Source organism: Grus americana, chromosome 7 (genome assembly GCF_028858705.1).
Source record: "Grus americana isolate bGruAme1 chromosome 7, bGruAme1.mat, whole genome shotgun sequence".
Taxonomy (NCBI): Eukaryota; Metazoa; Chordata; class Aves; order Gruiformes; family Gruidae; genus Grus; species Grus americana.
Window position 1 is genome coordinate 30,771,433 of NC_072858.1, and position 19,185 is coordinate 30,790,617.

The 19,185-nt window shown below is 41.5% G+C and overlaps 1 protein-coding gene across 3 annotated transcripts; it reads left to right on the forward strand.

The window, feature by feature from the left end:
- Positions 1–17,239, forward strand: RGR (retinal G protein coupled receptor). 3 transcript variants are annotated; one of them, XM_054832290.1, is made up of 7 exons: positions 1–94; positions 3,374–3,538; positions 4,810–4,935; positions 13,514–13,667; positions 14,245–14,362; positions 15,901–16,014; positions 16,941–17,239. In XM_054832290.1, the coding sequence occupies exons 1-7, from the start codon at positions 16–18 to the stop codon at positions 17,082–17,084; spliced, it is 900 nt and encodes a 299-aa protein (XP_054688265.1). In that variant the 5' UTR covers positions 1–15; the 3' UTR covers positions 17,085–17,239. The 3 variants fall into 3 exon arrangements, with proteins under 3 accessions (XP_054688265.1, XP_054688266.1, XP_054688267.1); XM_054832291.1 differs by having other exon boundaries at positions 3,374–3,530; positions 4,814–4,935; XM_054832292.1 differs by lacking the exon at positions 15,901–16,014 and having other exon boundaries at positions 3,374–3,530; positions 4,814–4,935.
- Positions 17,240–19,185: the final 1,946 nt, after the last annotated feature.

The window sequence follows — 19,185 nt, forward strand, 5'->3', positions numbered from 1 at the left end:
ATTTTTATCGCAAGTATGGTCACTGCATATCCTCTCCCTGAAGGCTTCACTGAATTAGAGGTATTTGCTATCGGCACTGCCCTGCTGGTAGAAGGTAAGCTCAGTGCGGGACTTCAGCAATAAGACTTTTGCCCCTTTTATTCCTGGTGGGAGGGGGAAGGAAAATTGAAGCAAACAGCAGTTGTGGTATGCTGATCCAGACCTATAGCGGTTACTGTGGCCACATCACCAGTACTTCTGGAGAGTAAATCAGAGTGAGCTGCAAGCTGTTTGCAGTGAAGATCTGCTCTGTATACACAGCTGACCTGTGGTGGGGAAGTACTTGCTACTTAGCTTTCTTTCAAGAATTTGGGATGTAAGATTTTGTTGTGAACTTTTAAAAGCAATTTATCTTCCTTGGGGCAAGGATGTTGAAATGGCTGATGATCTCTCAATAAAATTGGGCTGCTTGTTTTGTGGGCTGTGATGGCTGTCTTATAATCAAAGGTGATAAGTCCAAAATACCCTGTTAACTCCTAGCATGCATCCAGATTGCATTGGTAGTGCCACAATTAATGGCTGTTGGGTAAAAGTAACAAACAGAAATATAGTTGCATGAGATTCAAAAGCTCTCACAGTGTTAGGAAGCAAAATTTGAGGTAGGAGACCGTATTCATTTAATTTAGCCAACGTGGGCTTTTCTTAAGGCATGAGCCACTCACTTTGAGAGACTGCAACAAAACTGAATTTGTGTCTACCTGGCAGCTAGTGAAGGACGAGCTTGTAGCTAGGATTACTTTGGTGTCAGTCACTGGCGTCTCTTCTGAGCTATATCCCAGTCAGGGCCTGGGACTCCATCCCTGCACAGTGCTGCTCAGATGGGGTTGCAGGGATCGTGGGGCCCAACAGCAAAGGAAGAGAAGCTGTAAGCACCATCAGAATGGGATAAATGCCCATCAGCTCACCCCACGAACGTGCAGCATGGGAGAAAAAAGGATGCTCACCCTCTCCTTGCAGGCGAGCTCAGCTGGAAGGCAGAATTGTATCTGCCTGCAAAGGCAAGCTGGAAGAGCTGTGTCAGAAACTCTTCCCTGGAAAAAAGAGAGAGAAAAAAGCTTCTACTGCTGGCCCAGGGGCAAGCTGCTACCTAAACAGAAAGTTCAGGGCTAAACCTGGCCAACAGCCATTAAGCCATCTGCAGGGCCTGGCAGGGCCTGGCATGACTTTGCACTTCATTACTGAGGGGTGAGAACCAGCAGGAGGACAGGGACAGTGTTGGGTGCTGGCAGACTCTGACAGCTGGGGTCCTGCTGGGGAACGGCTGGTTGTGGTACCAGGCCCTACCAGCCCTCACCTGCCCACCCACCCACCTGTGCCTGGGGGCTGCAGCCTGCCAGGGACCTGCAGCTGTTGAAGTCCAAGCAAAGTACCTCCTGGTAACCTTCACTTAAAACTACATGTGGTCTAACATATTTATGTTTTACTAAGCACAAGTATTTTCTATAGGGTTTTAGGCAGAATGTGCCCAGCGGATTGGCAATAATACTTTATTGTCTCACTTGGAAGATCAAACTAAATAATTAAAGATTATTTGCTTTAAACTGAAAGAGGGTAGATTTAGACTAGATATTAGGAAGAAATTCTTTACTGTGAGGATGGTGAGGCACTGGAACAGGTTGCCCAGAGAATTTGCAGATGTCCCCTCCCTGGAAGTGTTCAAGGCCAGGTTGGATGGGGCTTTGGGCAATGTGGTCTAGTGGAGGGTGTCCCTGTCCATGGCAGGGGGTTGGAACTAGATGATCGTTAAGGTCCCTTCCAACTCAAACCATTCTGTGATTCTATGATTCGATTAATTCACTTTCTCAGAGACTCTGAGAGAAAGGCAATGAAGATCTCCTTTTTTGTTGCATCTTCTAAGTGCAGTTTGAAAAAAGTGCCGGGGAAGAGGAAAACATTGCATTCACTTTATTAACTGGACACATTTGCTGTTCTAAAAATGGAAACTCAAAGCTTTTTTTTTTTTAATTTAGTAAGTTCTCTATTTGTACACTCATGCTGGCCTTCAAGAAAGCAAAGTGGGGTGAAGCCTGGAGCTTCCAAAAACAGGGGAAAGATAGAAAAAAGTTGATATAGTAATAACTCTTCAGCTCTACTCTAAATACAGTCACTACATACCTCTCCTAAAAGCTTGATTGCATTTGGGAGAGTTGGCAGCAGCTTTACCCTGTGGGTGGGAGGTAAGCTGGCAGGGAGGAAATAAGAACAGCAGATCTCCAATGGCTCCAAATATTTCTCCAAGTATGTTGTGTAATGAAAGACGCACATCAGCTGTTACTATGGTTATGCCATCAGCCATTAATGCAATTAAGGTAGGAGCAGGATTTCTGACTAGACAAAATCATCCACCTTATGTAACTGCAGAATCAAGACAATGCGCATAAGTAACTATACTACTTTACAGAATTTGTGGATATGGATTTTTTCCTGTGCTACATCATTTCTCTTTCCAAGAAGAACACAAAGAAAAAGACATACTGCCTCTCATCTAACTGAGACTTAGAGATGGGATGTTGAGTCAGAGCCTCATCACAGCTATAATAATTCAGGTCATCTTGAAAAGGACATTAAAGGATAAAGCTTGAGTTTAAACCAGTGAAGAATGGGTTTCAGGGTGACACAGCTCTGTGCTGGGTGAATAGCTGGGGTTGCTTAGATGTTCCTCTCTGAGGACCAACATTACCTTGTATTTTTAAATCTATCAGTGACTGCTTTTTATAATTAGATTATTCCTTTCCATCTATAGTCTATTGACGAAGGGCAGTAATAAGATTGAGTTGGTGTGATTCAAGCACTGTCTAGGTTAACTTTAGACAGAAACCCAAAGGGAGGCAAGCTGACTGAAACACGGCTGAGGGATTTCTATACTTAAACACAAAAGAATGTTACAATTGATATTAAACACAACCCGCTTCTCTACCAAAGACAGGCCTGGAGACGTGTGCGCCAGCAGCATGTGCTGGCTGTCAGCCCCTCTGAAGCTGCCTCCTCTGCATCTCCCTCGCTCTGACCCACATTTCCTTGGATGGAGCCTGGCAATCGGGTTTCTCTATGAAAATAAAAGGCAGAAAATCTTACAAATAAGATTAAACCATTTCTGCTCCACATGACTGGCCATATCCCTGATGCAGTTTGAAGCATTGCCTTCAGCTGTCACCTATGACTTTTCTCCTGAAAGTCTTTGTAACTTGCGTGCGGACTGTGACCACTACAGATATATTCCCTGTGCATAAGTTTCCACACTAATTATTGTTCTCTCATTAAAAAAAAAACAGAAATACCATTATAGATATTTTCCATTTCCAGTTGAATCACACTGAACAATTCTGTATTTCAGCCCTGCTTGGTTTCTGTCTGAATGGCTTGACAATTATTTCTTTCCGAAAAATCAAAGAACTGCGAACACCCAGCAATCTGCTGGTTCTCAGCATTGCACTGGCCGACTGTGGGATCTGCATCAACGCATTCATTGCTGCTTTTTCCAGCTTCCTCAGGTATAGCTTCTTTTTCCTAAAGGATGCTCAGAAGAACCACATGAAAATTAACAGCTTAAGTTCTAAGAGGTCAAATTAATTAAATGACTCTCTTTCTAGCATACCACCTAACTTCTTGTTCTCTCAGTCTGAAACAGCATACTGAAACTCTATATAGTTCCACCAGGCAATCACAAGCAAACCATACTCAAAAAAACCTCACCACCCTATAAAATAGCTGATGAATAATTCCACCTAAGCAGCATATTTTTAAGCCCTGGAAATACCTTTAATAGAGAACAGAAATACATTTCAAGAATGTGACGATTTTATTCTCTCTTAATGGCTATTAAAACATTTTTGCAAATTAGCAAGTCAATAATAAGCTCCAATGAGGCTTTATTCAACACTATTTTACATCCTGTAGAGGTGACTCTTGTTTCACATATGTCTTACTGAAGTAAATAAAGATGCCTTTACTGAACTGGAGCTGAAAAGCTAAGGTCAATACATCGAAATGAACTTGGTTTTAACAGTTGCAGGACCTTTTCCTTTAAATGGGAGCAGAAGTTTCCCAGCCTCCCAAGAAGTCAGCTATCTTCTGTTCAGAGGGATTTCCAGGGGTAGTGTCCTAATGAATTATACTAGTGTTCTGTAAATACATGAGAAAGGAGATTGCTGAAGATTTCCACCTCACAGCCAGCTTTATGAGCATAAGAGTCAGGTTAGATGAACACAGAGAGAAAAAAAGCCATGGCTCCTTGCCATGGGTGACCAGGATATTGAAGGCAGATGTCTGCTACATGAGACGACCTCATGGTTCTTTTCATTCTATGTCTGCAAAGACATTTGAAGGCCTTGATCTTGCTATCAGGAGTAATTTTATTTGTTGTGAGCTTTTGTACTCTGTTGCACAGTGAACACTGACTTTCCAAAGTCCATTACTCATTTACTACTTTCACATGTTGACAAATTGGCTGCTGCCAGGGGTGCAAATTTTGAAGATATGGATATTTGGATGAAATGTAGATTTCAAATAAAAAAACCCAACTTTCCACACATAAATGCAGGGTTATTTTCTCCATATTAAGAGTAAAAATAGCTGTCGTACTATATCAGACACCACAACAATATAAATGCTAGCAAATACCTAAAGCCAACCACAGTAACAGCTTTCACAATGTTTCTCAGACTTAGAAAGCGCATGCACAGGCTATCATTTTACCCTTTCTGTTAATGCAATTTCCAAACATGTCTTCACCTTTTTCTATAATATTCTTAAAATATTCCTTGTTTGTTGACAGATACTGGCCCTATGGCTCTAACGGCTGTCAAATTCATGGATTCCAGGGCTTCTTGACAGCACTAGCCAGCATTAGCTCCAGTGCTGCGGTCGCCTGGGACCGGTATCATCACTACTGTACAAGTAAGGGTTACAATTTACCTAGCAACCTTACCCAGATCTTGCTATGAGATTATATAAGATTTCAGAAAATCAAAGCAAGCACATATTTATTATCTGTGTATCTTATATGTAAGTTTATTTATCCTACACACTGGAGATAAAGCAAATATAAACAATCTCTCCAAAGGACCTCTTCCCATACAGGGGGCACTAATCAACCACCTTCAGGAGATGTTTCCTCTTTCAGGTCACATCCAAGTCCTGACCCTCTTGCCATGCTTTCAGCCTCTCCATAAATAATCTTCAGTGTCCCAAACAAAATCCAATCTTCATATTGAAGAAAAATCTATGCACCTTGGGCTTCCATCCAACACCCTGCTGTGTAGCAAACAGATCTTCATGCCCATGCAGAGTTTACTAATTACAGATAAATTTCATGTAGCTAGAGAGCTGCCTCTGCAGATACAGCAGCTGGAACAGAGCCCACAGCAAAGCACTTCTGCAGAGGTACGACTGGGCAGACAGAGCTCAGCAGCCCTGCTGTGTGACACACAGGCACTTTGGGGCACAAGAGCCATTTGTGGAGTTTGTGCTACGTTCCAGGCCCCCTTATGAAGAGTGGAACTCGGTACATTTGTTCCCAAGCAAGGAGCAAATTATCTGAAAGATTCAATAAAAGTGTCAGAGCTATTTTTAAGTACTGCTAAGAGGAGGAATATGTTCTCTTTCTTGTCTTCATGAAGGCCATTTTTTGTTTTTTCTTGCAATTTAGTTTTTAACTAGCTCTGACACCTTAGCTGGATTTAATGGAAATCTAATATTAGACAGGGAGATCAACCCAGGAAAATAAATTTGCCTTTTTTTGTGGACTTACAAAAGAATATTTTTGATTTAGGTGAGAAAGAGAGACTGACAGGATTGTCTAATATATGGATTTATAGAGACAGATATGCTCTGTCTTTTTTCATAGAACTACCTCCCAAACTTTGGCAGTACCTGATTTATATATTCATGTAATGAGTGGAGATTTCTGCTGAATTAGGGTGCTGAGCTGGATTTGGTGTCTGCGGAGACTGCTGGGATTTGTGCTGAGACTCCGGCTGTGCTCCAGCCACCACTGCGGATAGGGAAAACGGGGGAATAACTGGACTCTCTTAGCACAGAAGTCGGGAAGCACAGCAAGGGGCATTATCATCAGCTGTAAAACAAACGAGCAGCCTTGTGAGCACTGGAACTGGCAAAACCTGCATTCTTGTGAATATAGTGCACAGGGATTATGTTTGCTTTTGTGTAGTAAGACAGACTTGTGCTGACTACGTTATGGGTGCTTTCATGGGGCCTCACCTCTCCCCAAACACCAACTTTCACAGTAAATGCAACAACTTAGTACCTGGCAGTCCCCACTTCCCTCTCCAGTTTACTTCTAAGCAGCCAACGTTTTCAAAAATTATTAGGAAAGGACTGAGTGACAAACAGAGGGTGAACAATCTCATGGCCCTCATTAGAAAAAGGGAAAGATATGTGATATGAAATACAAACTTATTCTGAAAGGACACCTTAGCACTCCATAATACTAGGAATGCCCTAATCTGCACTATTTGGCCATTTTGACAGTTGCATGGGAGCTCTGCCACCTGGGAGAAATGCATGAGGTCATTCCATGCAGACCTGCAGCTTTCGTGTCTCCTGCTAAAGCCAGGCCCTTTCCAGAGAAGGGAGGAGTCCAGAGAGCCCCACGTGACCGTACCATTCCCAAAAAAATTGTGTCCCTTTGGCAAGTCTGATAGACAAATGCAGCCCTCCTTTTCTTGTGCTAAACCACAGGTTGCCCAGACCACTTTACAACATATCTTCTAAACGAAAGTGTAAAATTTGGCTGGGGAAGAAACCACTGAGCTGCAACACTTCAATCCCCTCCACCATTAGCATCCAGACAACCTTCCAGGCATGGCCTCCATATGATTAAAGCAGCAAGTGGTAAAACACACCCAGAGCACACAGCGAACATGTTCAATCTGATGATCCCATTGAAGGTGGAAAGGTTGCCGACTTTTTGTTCCGCAACTTTTGTGAAGAATTCAGCTCAGGCAAGGCAATGTGGGGGTTTTTTTTCATGTCCAGGCAAAGGCCCCAAATAATGCAGGCTGTAAGCTAAATCCATACCAACATCCTTTGGACACTAAAATGTGTTTGGAGCTAGAAGAGTAGCATCTGTATTCTACAAGAGAGCCTGAAAACAAGCGTGTCTGAGGAAAGACATTTTACTCTCTGCAACATTGACTTTAAAGCTTTCGTGTCATGCACTCATGCAGTCAAGAGCATACTACATTAAGAGCACAGGCAGAGAGACCCTAAGGACACAAGATCCTTTACTTTGCTCAAATTGTTACTTACTCATGGCCAAACATTGCTGCTATTACTGAACATTTTGAACAACAAAACAAAAACAAAAACCCAGAAGTTTTAAAAGCCCGTGCTCTGTGGCTATTCCAGTAAAACCAGCCACTTCTACTTTCATCTTTCACATGCTGATTGCGAGGAAGATTAAATCATATTTCATAGATCTGATATACCAAGCCTACAGGCTATACTGTGTTCTCAATCCATACATTAAACTCCTGTTGACACTGGTGTGAGCTGCATGCCTGTACAGAAGGTATGAAATACCTTTGCCTAAAAAACAAAGCTATCAACTTTTATCTTCGTTCCTCAGGGACTGGTACTCCTTCCAGACTCAATTGCATCATCCCCAATGTTTTTGTTATGTCCTAACAGTTTCTGGGAAAACCTTTGTTGTGGCATTCCTCAGCTTGACACTTGATTATCCACTATCCATATTTCTAAGGAAGAAATATCTGATAAGAATGTGAGAAATTACTATGATGACGAGAAAACAATGGGACTTTTCAGCCATTCTGGATGCTAGTAACACAAATATATTCACCAACATCCTCGAAATTAACCAAGTTTTTAAATGTGGAAGTCAATACAACCCTCAGTGACAACTAGACAAGTCACTCATCAGAAAACAGGTTGATATTGATTGGCATATTGAAGAAAATAGTATGGCCTCTAGAGTTTCAAGACATTTTACTCTTCCTTCTCTTGCTTTCTTCCTCCCCAGGCAACCATGCTGGGCAATGCGCTTTTCATCCCCTAATCTGGCTTTGGGGCCTATGAGATACTACTTTCACAGCAAGGAGGAGAGAACTACAGAAAACTGTAGCCTAAAGTATGCAATAAGAGGAGAAAAGGTGGGGAGTCTGAAGGGTGTGAATGTCAATCACTAGCAAGATGGGAGAACAGCATATTGTATTTCAAATTTTGATCAGTAAGGGGAAAAGGAGAAAACAGACGCAGTTTTATGTTAGTGCCTGACAGTGAAAGAGGAAAGGGCAAACTCTGAGGAAGCTGTCTATCAATAGCCAAGTATTGAGGACAGAAGATGACATTTTATGTCAAGGTAGATATTGTTAGTTCTCCCTCCCTCACCATTCAAATGAGAAAAATGTCCTGAATTATGTTCTTAACACAGCAAGGAAGGAAGGAAGCAGCAGCCTGGGAGGTGTCACTGGAGCTGGGATCAAGCAGGCAGAGGGCAGCTGGTGGACATCCCAGGGGGTCAGCAATCTGAAAGCAGGCAGCCATCTACCACAGAGACATCTTTGCTGAAGGCATTTCGATCTAACACACAGTTCATTTTGGTGAGAGGGTAGCACACAGCTGTCAGCAGGTTATGGAGAGAGGAAGGAACCTGGTCAGTTTTTTACCTTTCATAACCATAGCTAACAGTTACAGTTTGAAAAGGAAAGAAAAAAATCTAGATGATTTTACACTTGCATTTAAGAATTAGAGGGAAATGAAAAATCTGAGGTAATTTATGTCAGTACTTTTCTCAATATTACAAGAGAAAAGACAAACAAAATCAGCAGGGACTTTGCAGCAGCATTCAATTTCAAGAAGTAGAATTCCAGTAAGTTTTATCTAATTCTTAACATTCAAGGAAATCTAGGTTGTTGTATCAGTATTCAAAGATTAGCAAACTACCATTTGCTCCAATTGCAGCTGTCAGTTCTGTCAAATTAGGAGCATGTCCTTACCTCCTGTCACACTGCAGCCATCCTGCCACACTTCCTTCATCTAGTCTTGCACCTGCAAATCAAGACCCGGTTTTCCCTGACAAAATGCCAATATTTATACAGATCTTGCATTTTCACTGAAGCAGGAGGTAATCACCAAGACAGCTTTATGATCATGAATAACCACAGCAAAAAAATTAATGGAGTAAAAAAATCCCTTTATTAGGTTATTTTAAAGAGCTTTTTCTAATTATATGGACAAAAGAAGCTATTACACAGTGCAGCTTTCTTATTCCTACAAAAAATGAATACTTGTGAGCACCGGTGACTGGTGTTTTTGCACTTCAGATGAAGTACATACCAACACCTATTTTACTTATGACTGATACATATTTTCCCTTATAAGACTTTCAGATATTCTTGTCTTTGACAAGCTTTGCCAATTTTAAGTGATGTATGCCATTAAGTCTGCTACAAGCCGTATTCTTCTGGAATATATCAGCCATTAGAATTCAACTATTTCCAAGAATGAGGAAAAGGGACTTTTTTCCCCTCCATCCTAGAAAATCCTCTTGACCTTTTGTTTGAGAAATTCCTTTTAAACACCAGCCTGAGATCTAGCTGAAAGATAGCCACTGTGTCAGAGATGTATTTTTTGCTCTTTCTGTGAAAATCAGCTAAATGTTTGACCAATTTATAAATCCTCAAAAAATGTAAATTCATAAATGTTCCCACAGACTAAAGATGGAGAAATAGCTTATGACTATGTCACTAAAAACTGGCCAGCATAGTCAAAAAGATTGTTCCATGCTCCATCTAGTATTTCCTAAAATTTAAGCTTTTGACATCACAATTTTAGTACTCTTTAAACAACAGGCGGTTTTTTGTTTATAAGAGTGACCTCTTTCTGTTCCAAAGCAATTACAGAAGCCATTTAAAATCCCCTGGATTAGTATTTCACTGTATGGAAAAAAGAAGCTTCTCTCTTGCTTTTCAAGGAGAGAAAGCCAGAGCACAAGAGTGATTAGACTTAATAGGACCAAATTGCCAGCTCTGGGCCCTAATTAAGAATTATATCCTTAAGCATATGCTGAACTCCATATATACACATTTAACTGAATTAGGACCTGCATGGCTATTACATTAAATTTTATCAGGCCAGAAAAGGCATTTAAGGCAAAGCAATGGCCTGCTCTGCACAAAAACAACTGAACTGCTCTCGATGTGCTCTCTTGCTGTTGGCCCTCTCAGAGGAGGACATTTTTGCCATGTGAACGGAGCATGATTCTTTCACTGTTCTTGTACTGAAAGTATTTTTTCTGGGTAAAACTAAAATAATATCATGTTTGTTTAATATTACACTCATACATTTTTAGCTACTTCAGATGTGTCATTAAATGTTTTCTGGAGGCAGCTGATTTCACTAGGACTATTTCACCATTAGTCTCATTTTGCAAAAGGCCAAATCCAGAAGGTAAAATTTAAATTTGTAAGTTCTGATTCTCTCCTTTTCTAGTGTCCAAAATGGAACTCCTTAAATGTGAGGAGAGAGAACATATGAACTCAGCCCCAGAAATGAGATTTCCAAATGCAGGCTGTTGAGATATGCCTGGTGCCAGACTCCATTATTGCATGGTCCTTTTATTCCACATCTAATAAGAAAATGGTGTGCCCTACCTAACACCGATGGAGAAGTAATGAAAATAAACTTTCCTCCTTTTACCTCACAACTTTATTATTGCTTGCACGCACCCCAGCTGGTAGCACATGGGTCCAGATTAAAGACATGGCACCAAGAGACTGGGGAGCATGAAAGACACCAGACGTGGTGGGAGCCAGTGGATCAAGAGCTTCCCCTGCTTTTCTGTGCAAGGCAACAGCCGGGAAGGTGAGATTTCCACCAACCCCGCCATGCACACATGCAGGCAGCTGGATCAGCTGCCCCCTGTCAGTGCAGGCACCCACGGGCTGCCTTCAGCATGCCACCAACACTGCCCTAGCAGTTGAGGGCAATTTTTGTCAATGCTAGGATCTTTTCCTTATGTGCAAAGGTCCATAAGGTGCCAGTGTGTGGCTAGGACCCAGTGGTACTAGAGTGCCTTGGTCAGGGCCCATCATGATTTAAGACCTTCACGATACTGCAGTAGTCCATGAAGTGAAAGGATGGGGTGGAAAGAGAGCAGAGTTTCTGCCACAAGATGCCACAAAAAAATAATTGGTATTAACTATCTTACAGGAATTGCTGCAAAACAAAAAAAACCCCAAGATTTAGTTTGGGTTTGGTTTGGGTTTTTTTTTTCCAGAACATCAAGAGGGCTTAGCACTTACAAATTTGTCTTCCCAAAGCAATAAAGCTACTTTGGGCATGAGCTTGGTTTAAAAGAAACACAACTGAGATCCAGGTTTCAGTGCAGCTGCCTTTGATAATGCCTTCTATGTTGCTAGAATATGTGAAACACAAAAAAAATACTGACAGCTTGTGTAATAAGCTTTGTCCTGATTGAATATCAAGGTAGAGTTGTGTAAAGCCAAGCTACAAGAACCACTATGTAGAACACAAATGGAACGGAAACCTTGGATGAGTAACAACTCTAACACGCTTGTTTGAGCATATACCTAAATAGGATGCCATTCTGAAAGATACAACTTCAGCTACATTGCTTCTTTGGACTGGGAGATTAAGAATAGTTACAAGTTACTAAAAAGTTTGACTCGTATTTCTAGTCCCCTAAATCAGAAACTATTCCTTTATTTTCATCTATTTCATTCTAGAGTTATATTATGTCAGTACTACAAAGCAATATTTAAGCCTTTGCAGCCAAAGTATATCTTCTATATAGGAATCATACAAAAGACAGATATTAGTCATTATTAATCATTCTTCATTAGTAATTATTAAAAAATAATGTTTTAAATGACTAAAAATCAATAGATTTTTTGTAACTAACCCTATACACTATTATATTAAAAAATGGAGCATTTAATAATTTTCTTTACTTTTTCCTTGAAATTTAAATTGCAATGTGTGCACCTTTCTTTTACCATAACTAACTTTTGAACACCTGCACCAAACAATTTTTCCAAGTTGATTTTTAATGTAATTTAAACTCTGATTTTTTCCCTGGAGAACCTCTGGAAGATAAGAAAAAGGACAGAGGTAGAATCAGCATTCCTATAAAACAGCAATTTCACTAACACACCTACTTTATTATGCTTCTTTAAAATACACAAGGTCAGTACAACACAAAACAACTACTGTAGAGTTTGCAGTCCTTGCCAGAGCTGCTGCCTTATGGGGATCTCCAGCCTGTGCGGGCCCCCACATGCTTTCTACCCATGAGTCAGCCACGTCTGATCCCATAGCAGGGCCTCACCTCACACATCTCACCTCCAATCCTTCACCTTTCTGAGAAAGGTCAGAATTGGCCTGAATTTTCCCGGCCTGCTGTCATGATGCTGCTGTTAAGGGCAGACAAAAAGATTGCTTCTCAACCTCAGTGAAAATTACATCATTACTTCTCCCTAATGGGAGATTTGATTAGAAAAGAGTAGTATGAAAAGTCACTGTGCTCCTTGCTGGTGCAGCTGGCATCATGGGCTATTCAGCATGGGCATGATTATGGACGTTAGCCTTGATAACAAAATTATCCAAGCCTTTTTACATGCAAGCAGTGAGGCTAACACAATGTCCTGCAGCAGCAGGGAAGCCTGCCTGCCTTTTCCATGAAGAAATACTTCCTGTGTCTTCTGAAGTTTCCTGTCTTTCATTTCAATCATTGACCTATTCCTATGGTATTTTATGGAACTGGATGAGATAGGTACAAGTGATCATTTTTATTATAAAATTAGAAAAAAATTACTAATGCTGAGCTTCACATTTCCTGTTCCAGGCTAAGCAAGGATCTTAAGGACAAAATAATTCAACCAGCAGTATTTTTAGAACAAGATCTGTTGTCAGGTTGTGTATATGTATTCACTTATATATTGATGAGCAGCAATTTTAGAACAGGGTACATTTAATATCCAAGCGTGCCCTGCACTCCTGGCAGGGCAGGAAGGAAGCAGGCAGGGGCCAGGGAGCGTGTGCATAGTCACATTTCCAATCTGACCCCCACCCTGCACTGGGGCTGTAGTTCTTCAAACCCTACTTATTCCATCATCCTGTTCTTTCTACTCTCTGCCTCATCTGAGTCTCTAAACATGTTCCCAAATCACAAGAATATAATGTTTGTAACAGCAGCTGTATCTCCAGTGTGATACAAAGCTGAGCAGTAATACAGCATTTGTTGAAGTAAAGCACACGAAAGGGAAGTACACTTTGTTGTTTCCTAAAGTCTAAAAGTTTCCTTCATATTTTATGCTTTATGCAAGGTTGATTCCTCCAGACTCAGGTCAGTTTCAGGCTTCAAAACACAGACAACTTGTTCTGCTTAAGGCCCAGGGCACTTGGGTCTGGCCTCACAGTGGGCTGCCCGCTGGTTTCGTTCCGGGCATGAAGACCCCCTTTTCTCTTCCCACAGGGAGCAAGCTGCAGTGGAGCACAGCCATCTCCATGATGGTGTTTGCATGGCTGTTTGCTGCCTTTTGGTCCGTGATGCCCTTGCTGGGGTGGGGGGAATATGACTATGAACCCCTTCGAACCTGCTGCACCCTGGACTACAGCAAAGGGGACAGGTGAGTGCGGGGCCAGCTCCCAAGGGGGAGCGGAGGCTGCCATCACCTGGGGTGGCCTCAGCAGCACACCAAAACCCCCAGCTGTCCCCCATCATGGTTGCTGGGACAGATCTCCACCCCTGTGGCTGGGGCAAGACAGGCACAACCTGAGGCTGCCTTGACTTGCATGGCTGCATGCAGGAACAGCTGAAGTCAGCTTCCTCTGTGGGAGAGGCTGGTGCTCAGGCTTCTGCCACTCCCTTGCTCATCTATAAGCTACATCTTTTCTGGATTTAGGACTTGAAACTCTTTCAGAATGGTTTTGTTTTTATGCAGTCCAGCACAGATATCTGAGTAGGGATGCTGGGGTTTAGAAACCAAACACCTGTTGTGATTTTCTACAATACTATCCATCCCACACATAACAGCATGGCACAACTTAACCGGCCTTCAGCAAATGCTGCACCTAAAGCATGTTGACAAAACTAGTTTTGGCAATTTTAAAAATACAAGTTAATGAATATTTACAGCAAGTTTACAGAGATGCCCTAGAGAGGAATTAACAACCTCTTTTTTTTCCTTTCCTCACTGTTTCCAGAAACTATATCACATTCCTTTTTGCCCTGTCCATTTTCAATTTCATGATCCCAGGCTTCATCATGCTGACAGCCTATCAGTCCATCCACCAGAAGTTCAAGAAAAGTGGTCACTATAAGGTAAGAAAGCTTCCTCAGCCCCTGCAACTGCCTTGCCAAAATAGGCCTGCATCCAATAGAGACAAAGTCCTCAAAAAGCCAATTTCTTTCATAAAGGCTTTGGCACAGCTCCTTCTGTGCTAGCTCCTCAGTGTTAATTGAGTAGGACGGTCGCGCAATACAGGATGGGGCCACACAGAAAGTTTGTGAAAACCTCATCCTCAGAGATTTCAAGATTTGACCAGCCAGCCACATCTGCCCCAACCTAGTGCTGTAAACAGTTCCCTGTCAAAGCACAGGTCGATCTAGTGACCCTGAGGATTCCCCTCCACCAGCAATGGTCCAAATCTAGTCACAAAAAAACCATGCAGCATGCAGAATATTTGCTAATAGCATATCAATATTTATCCAGAGTAACTTTGCTCAGGAAGGATCATTATTTCCTGCTTTGCTACAGGCTCTTAGTTTATCACTGAGGAAGTCAGCCAGCACTGCAGCACTGCAAGGAAACATGCAGGCACCCCGGGGGGAGGAGAAGGGCCTTCCTATACACTCTGTGTTTACACTTGGCTGAGGAAATCGAGAAATCTTTATGAGCTGGAAACAAAGGAATCGGTCTGGTGTGGCAGGTTTATGGGAATGTAATGTGGTGATTATATGAGCTGTTTCCTTAGATGCAGGCTATACAGTCTGGGGCACTATGGATGGCTGGCAGGCACAGCCCGACCTCTGCACTCAGTAAAGACAGTCACTTCTCAAGGGGGATGTTATACCGGCAAAGAGACAGTCAGGCATACTGGTTTGTAGCTGTCTGGAATAAATACATGTGCCCTCTGCATATTTCTTGAACAAATCTCAGTATTTGTTATTATAAGTCTCTTTTTTTTCCAGTGAGTTTATGCAATAGTGTGTGATTTCCTTCTTATGATATTCTGTAGCTGTGCAGACTAGTTATGATGCAGAAAAGCTAAGGATTAAATTATCATTTCCCTATTCATTAATATTTGTAAGATACTTGAGAATAGCTGGCCATGAACATCATGGATAAGGCCCTAGCACAAAGGACAGAGGAATCCTACTACCACAACAGGGATGCCACTGCATCCATCTGTTGCACTGCTGTTGTAGTGTCTTCACACAGTTTATTTGTCAGCAAAAACTCTAAGAAGTTAGCAAAATGGGGTTCCTTTTTATCTGTTTTTAAATTTACACATTGCCCTCCCCCCTCAGCAGCAATTACTGGCCATGGATTCTATGTCTGGCTCACACACTCATTTAACTGATGTACCATAAGGTGCTTTGTCACCTCTGCCCAGGAGCAACTGCCACTCTCCACCCAGCCCCCAGTAACAGGACTTTGGGGCTTGCCGCATGGGCGGCCCTCGATGCAGAGGGAGCGGTGCTCCGACATTGACAGCAAAGCAGCAATGCTACAGCATATCCTGGCTAATCCTCTCCTGCTACTGGACATAGACCATGGTCTCACAGGATCTGTCCCATCTGCTTGTTGCAGTGTGCGGTTGTGAAACACAAAGGAATTTATTGCTCTTGTTTTTCAGTTTAATACTGGTTTACCATTGAAGACACTGGTCATTTGCTGGGGTCCCTATTGCCTTTTATGCTTCTACGCAGCAGTTGAAAATGTGATGTTCATTTCACCAAAATACCGCATGGTACGTCTATGCCACTCGAGGGAATTCAAATAACGACATTCTCCTTACTCTCCTCTCTCCATTCCTGTGGAAGAATGCCAATTTACTCACAATTGGTTTTACTTGTTTTAACATATATAACAAGTAGATTGTTTCCTCAAAGCATTCTGTTCATCTACCACTTTTAAGGCAAAACAGCTAAGCACAATGATACAACAGGCATTATATTACTGCTTTGATCAAGCAACAATTTAGGAAGGCAGGAGTTTTTTTCTTCAGCAGTCAGTTAGGGGTCTGCAGTCTGTACTGCTTCATGGTTTGTAGGAGCTTTTTGTGTCCTTCCCAGGGTCAAGTACCAGCTCAAAATTTTCAATTTTGAAGAGACTGTCTCATTCATTTTTCTAATACTTCTCTGTCCTCACAGAAGCTGCAATCGATCACTCATAAGGTTATGCTGCCTCCTTTTTTCCCTTTTTTCTATGAGTCTTGGCTCTGAGACTGCCTCTGGGACTCAGTAATATCAAATCAAATCTTTCAACTTTCATTCAGTCCCCAAATCAGCCCAGTTTCAGGTCACCAAATGCATTACTGTACTCAGGTATTCAGTATCCCACATAAAATGTGACAGCAATATCAGCCCACTTATCCATCAGAAGGTGTCCACAGCACACCCTTCACTCCTCCTAAGTGTTTGTATTCACTCTCAACTGAAATATCTCAGTTTCAAGCAATGCTGATCTAAATTCTTTCTCCTGGAGACTGTAATTTCCTGATCAAGGGCCTCCAACTGACCAAATTGCTTTTACCTCTCATCCCTCTGGGGGTAGCAAGCTACTGCCATTGGAGACAGGCATTTCTTTGGTAAAGGGAAACAGAGCCTAGGCTAAAATCGGCCCATTGGCTCCTCAGTGCATTTTCCTATTAATAAATATTGTGTCTCATGACAGATTCCTGCTGTTATTGCCAAGACTGTGCCAACGGTGGATGCCTTTGTATATGCCCTGGGGAATGAGAACTACAGAGGAGGAATATGGCAGTTCCTCACAGGACAGAAGATTGAGAAAGCAGAGGTTGATAACAAAACTAAATAAGCCATTATGGCATTAAGCAAAATTAATGCAGGTACATCACTGAAAGCAAAGTGGTAGAGGAAACTGTGTGCATTCTCCGATATGTATGTGCAAAGGTGGTTGCACATTGGAAAGGCTGTGCATTGGCTACAAGCAATGAAGTACTGAAAGAAAGCCCTCCAAACCATCACAAGCTGCTTGTCCAACAAGCTGCCATAAACCTGTGTTTATTGTCATCAGTCTCATTTTATATGTCACTGCAAATAAACTATGTGCTGGAAAGCATTTTTTTTTCCTGATACACTGACATAAAAGCTCAGCAAATTAACTGAAGCAAGGTATTCGTTTATCCAGTGAGGCCTCCTCAAATCAATCTGTGCAGTTTGTCCATATGGTAATGTCTGCATTACTAAAAGATTAAAGGAGTATCCAGTATTACACCACATGTCTATAAATAGCTTGTTCATCTGAACAACGCATTTTCAATGCACCCAAAATGGGAGTTCCCAAATTTCCGTGATGAATCTGCCATCCTAATTCCATAAAAACATTTTACTGGGCATTTTACCGCAATAAGGAATATTGGCTTGGCTCCTATTCAAATGAATTAGTATGTGACATTCAGCTTTGTCACACACTAAACTGCATCAGATTTTGCAGCTACTGCTTACCAAGACAATCAACAAGCTCATAGTCCATCATAAAAACATTCATCTTTTTATCGAACACTGAGCAAAACCTAAAGGGAGGTATGGGTCAGATTCTGTACTAAAAATGTCATAAGAATAAAAATTAACTTCACATCTGCCATTACATTCCCTCTACATGAGTGAGAACAATCATTGAATTGGTTGTGACTAAAGCGTTTGAGCAATTAAAAAGCCACTTATTTTATAATTATCAGAATTCATATATATATAGTAAACATTAGAAATGTCCATTTTAAATGTTTGTATTTGCTCATGTTGCTCACATTGCCTACAGGATGAAAAACTCTCAGTTGATGCTGCCTTTTACTACAAGACGTGTCTGAGAATGACCCATTTGCAAAAAAAAAAAAAATGTGCATGATACACAGAATACGAGAGATTGTGCACACAAAAAGCCAAACCTAATTGATTCTTACAGGGATTGTATGGTTCATTTCCAAACATTGACAGTGAAAGAGCTTTTGAAGTTCACCAAAGAAAAAGCTGATCTGTCCCTATGATGCTTTTCAACATATTAGAAGGGAAAACAGTTGTGCATGGGTTACAAAAAGGGAGATAATACAATCCTGGAAGCTAAACAATCAGTGGATAGAGGCAACATTCCCTTCATGGCTAGAGAAAGGAAATAAATGTCATTTTGTCACAAATTAACCAGCAGGATCCCATTTGGAGATGTGCTTTGGGACTTGTGAGGCTCAATCCAGTCACAAACTACTTGACAGAGCAGCGAATAACACCATTACAAAATTGTTCAGAATAATCACATCTAAAGCTGACAGCTAAGACTTACATCTTAGGTATACATAATATTGAGTGAGCAGATGACAAAATGTTTGCACTGATAAGTGCAAAATAACATGTATGGGCAAAAAATTACCTTTAAGTATGTATCTACAGTGACAGGCTCTGAATCTGTAATTATCTCTTTCTCAGGAAAGAGACCTGGGCAGGTCTTGAAATCATCAGTTCATTTGTCAGCAGGGTCATACTGACAAATCCCAGCGGAATGCTAAAAAACACTAAAAAAGGAATAGGTAACAAAAGAGGACACATGATCATACCACTTGAAAGCCACTGTACTTAGACTTATTGAATAGGGTGCATAGTTTGGGTCTTTCCAGCTCACAGAGAATATAAGCAAGCTAGAAAAGGTCCACAGGGATGATCAAACATAAGGAGAAACCCAAACACAGTAGGGATGAAATGAAGGAGAGTGCTGGCTCAGAAGAGGTAGCTGGTGAGGAGCCAGAGACAGCCTTATGAACCAGGGGTTCAGAGGATGTGAAGGTGGAATGATCGTTCACTGCTTCCAACAGCACAAGAATGATGAGACACCCAGTAAAATTAAATTGAGCTGTGTATTTTCTGAAGTTCACAGTTTGAAGAGTGTTCTTCACATTTGCCTACTGAAA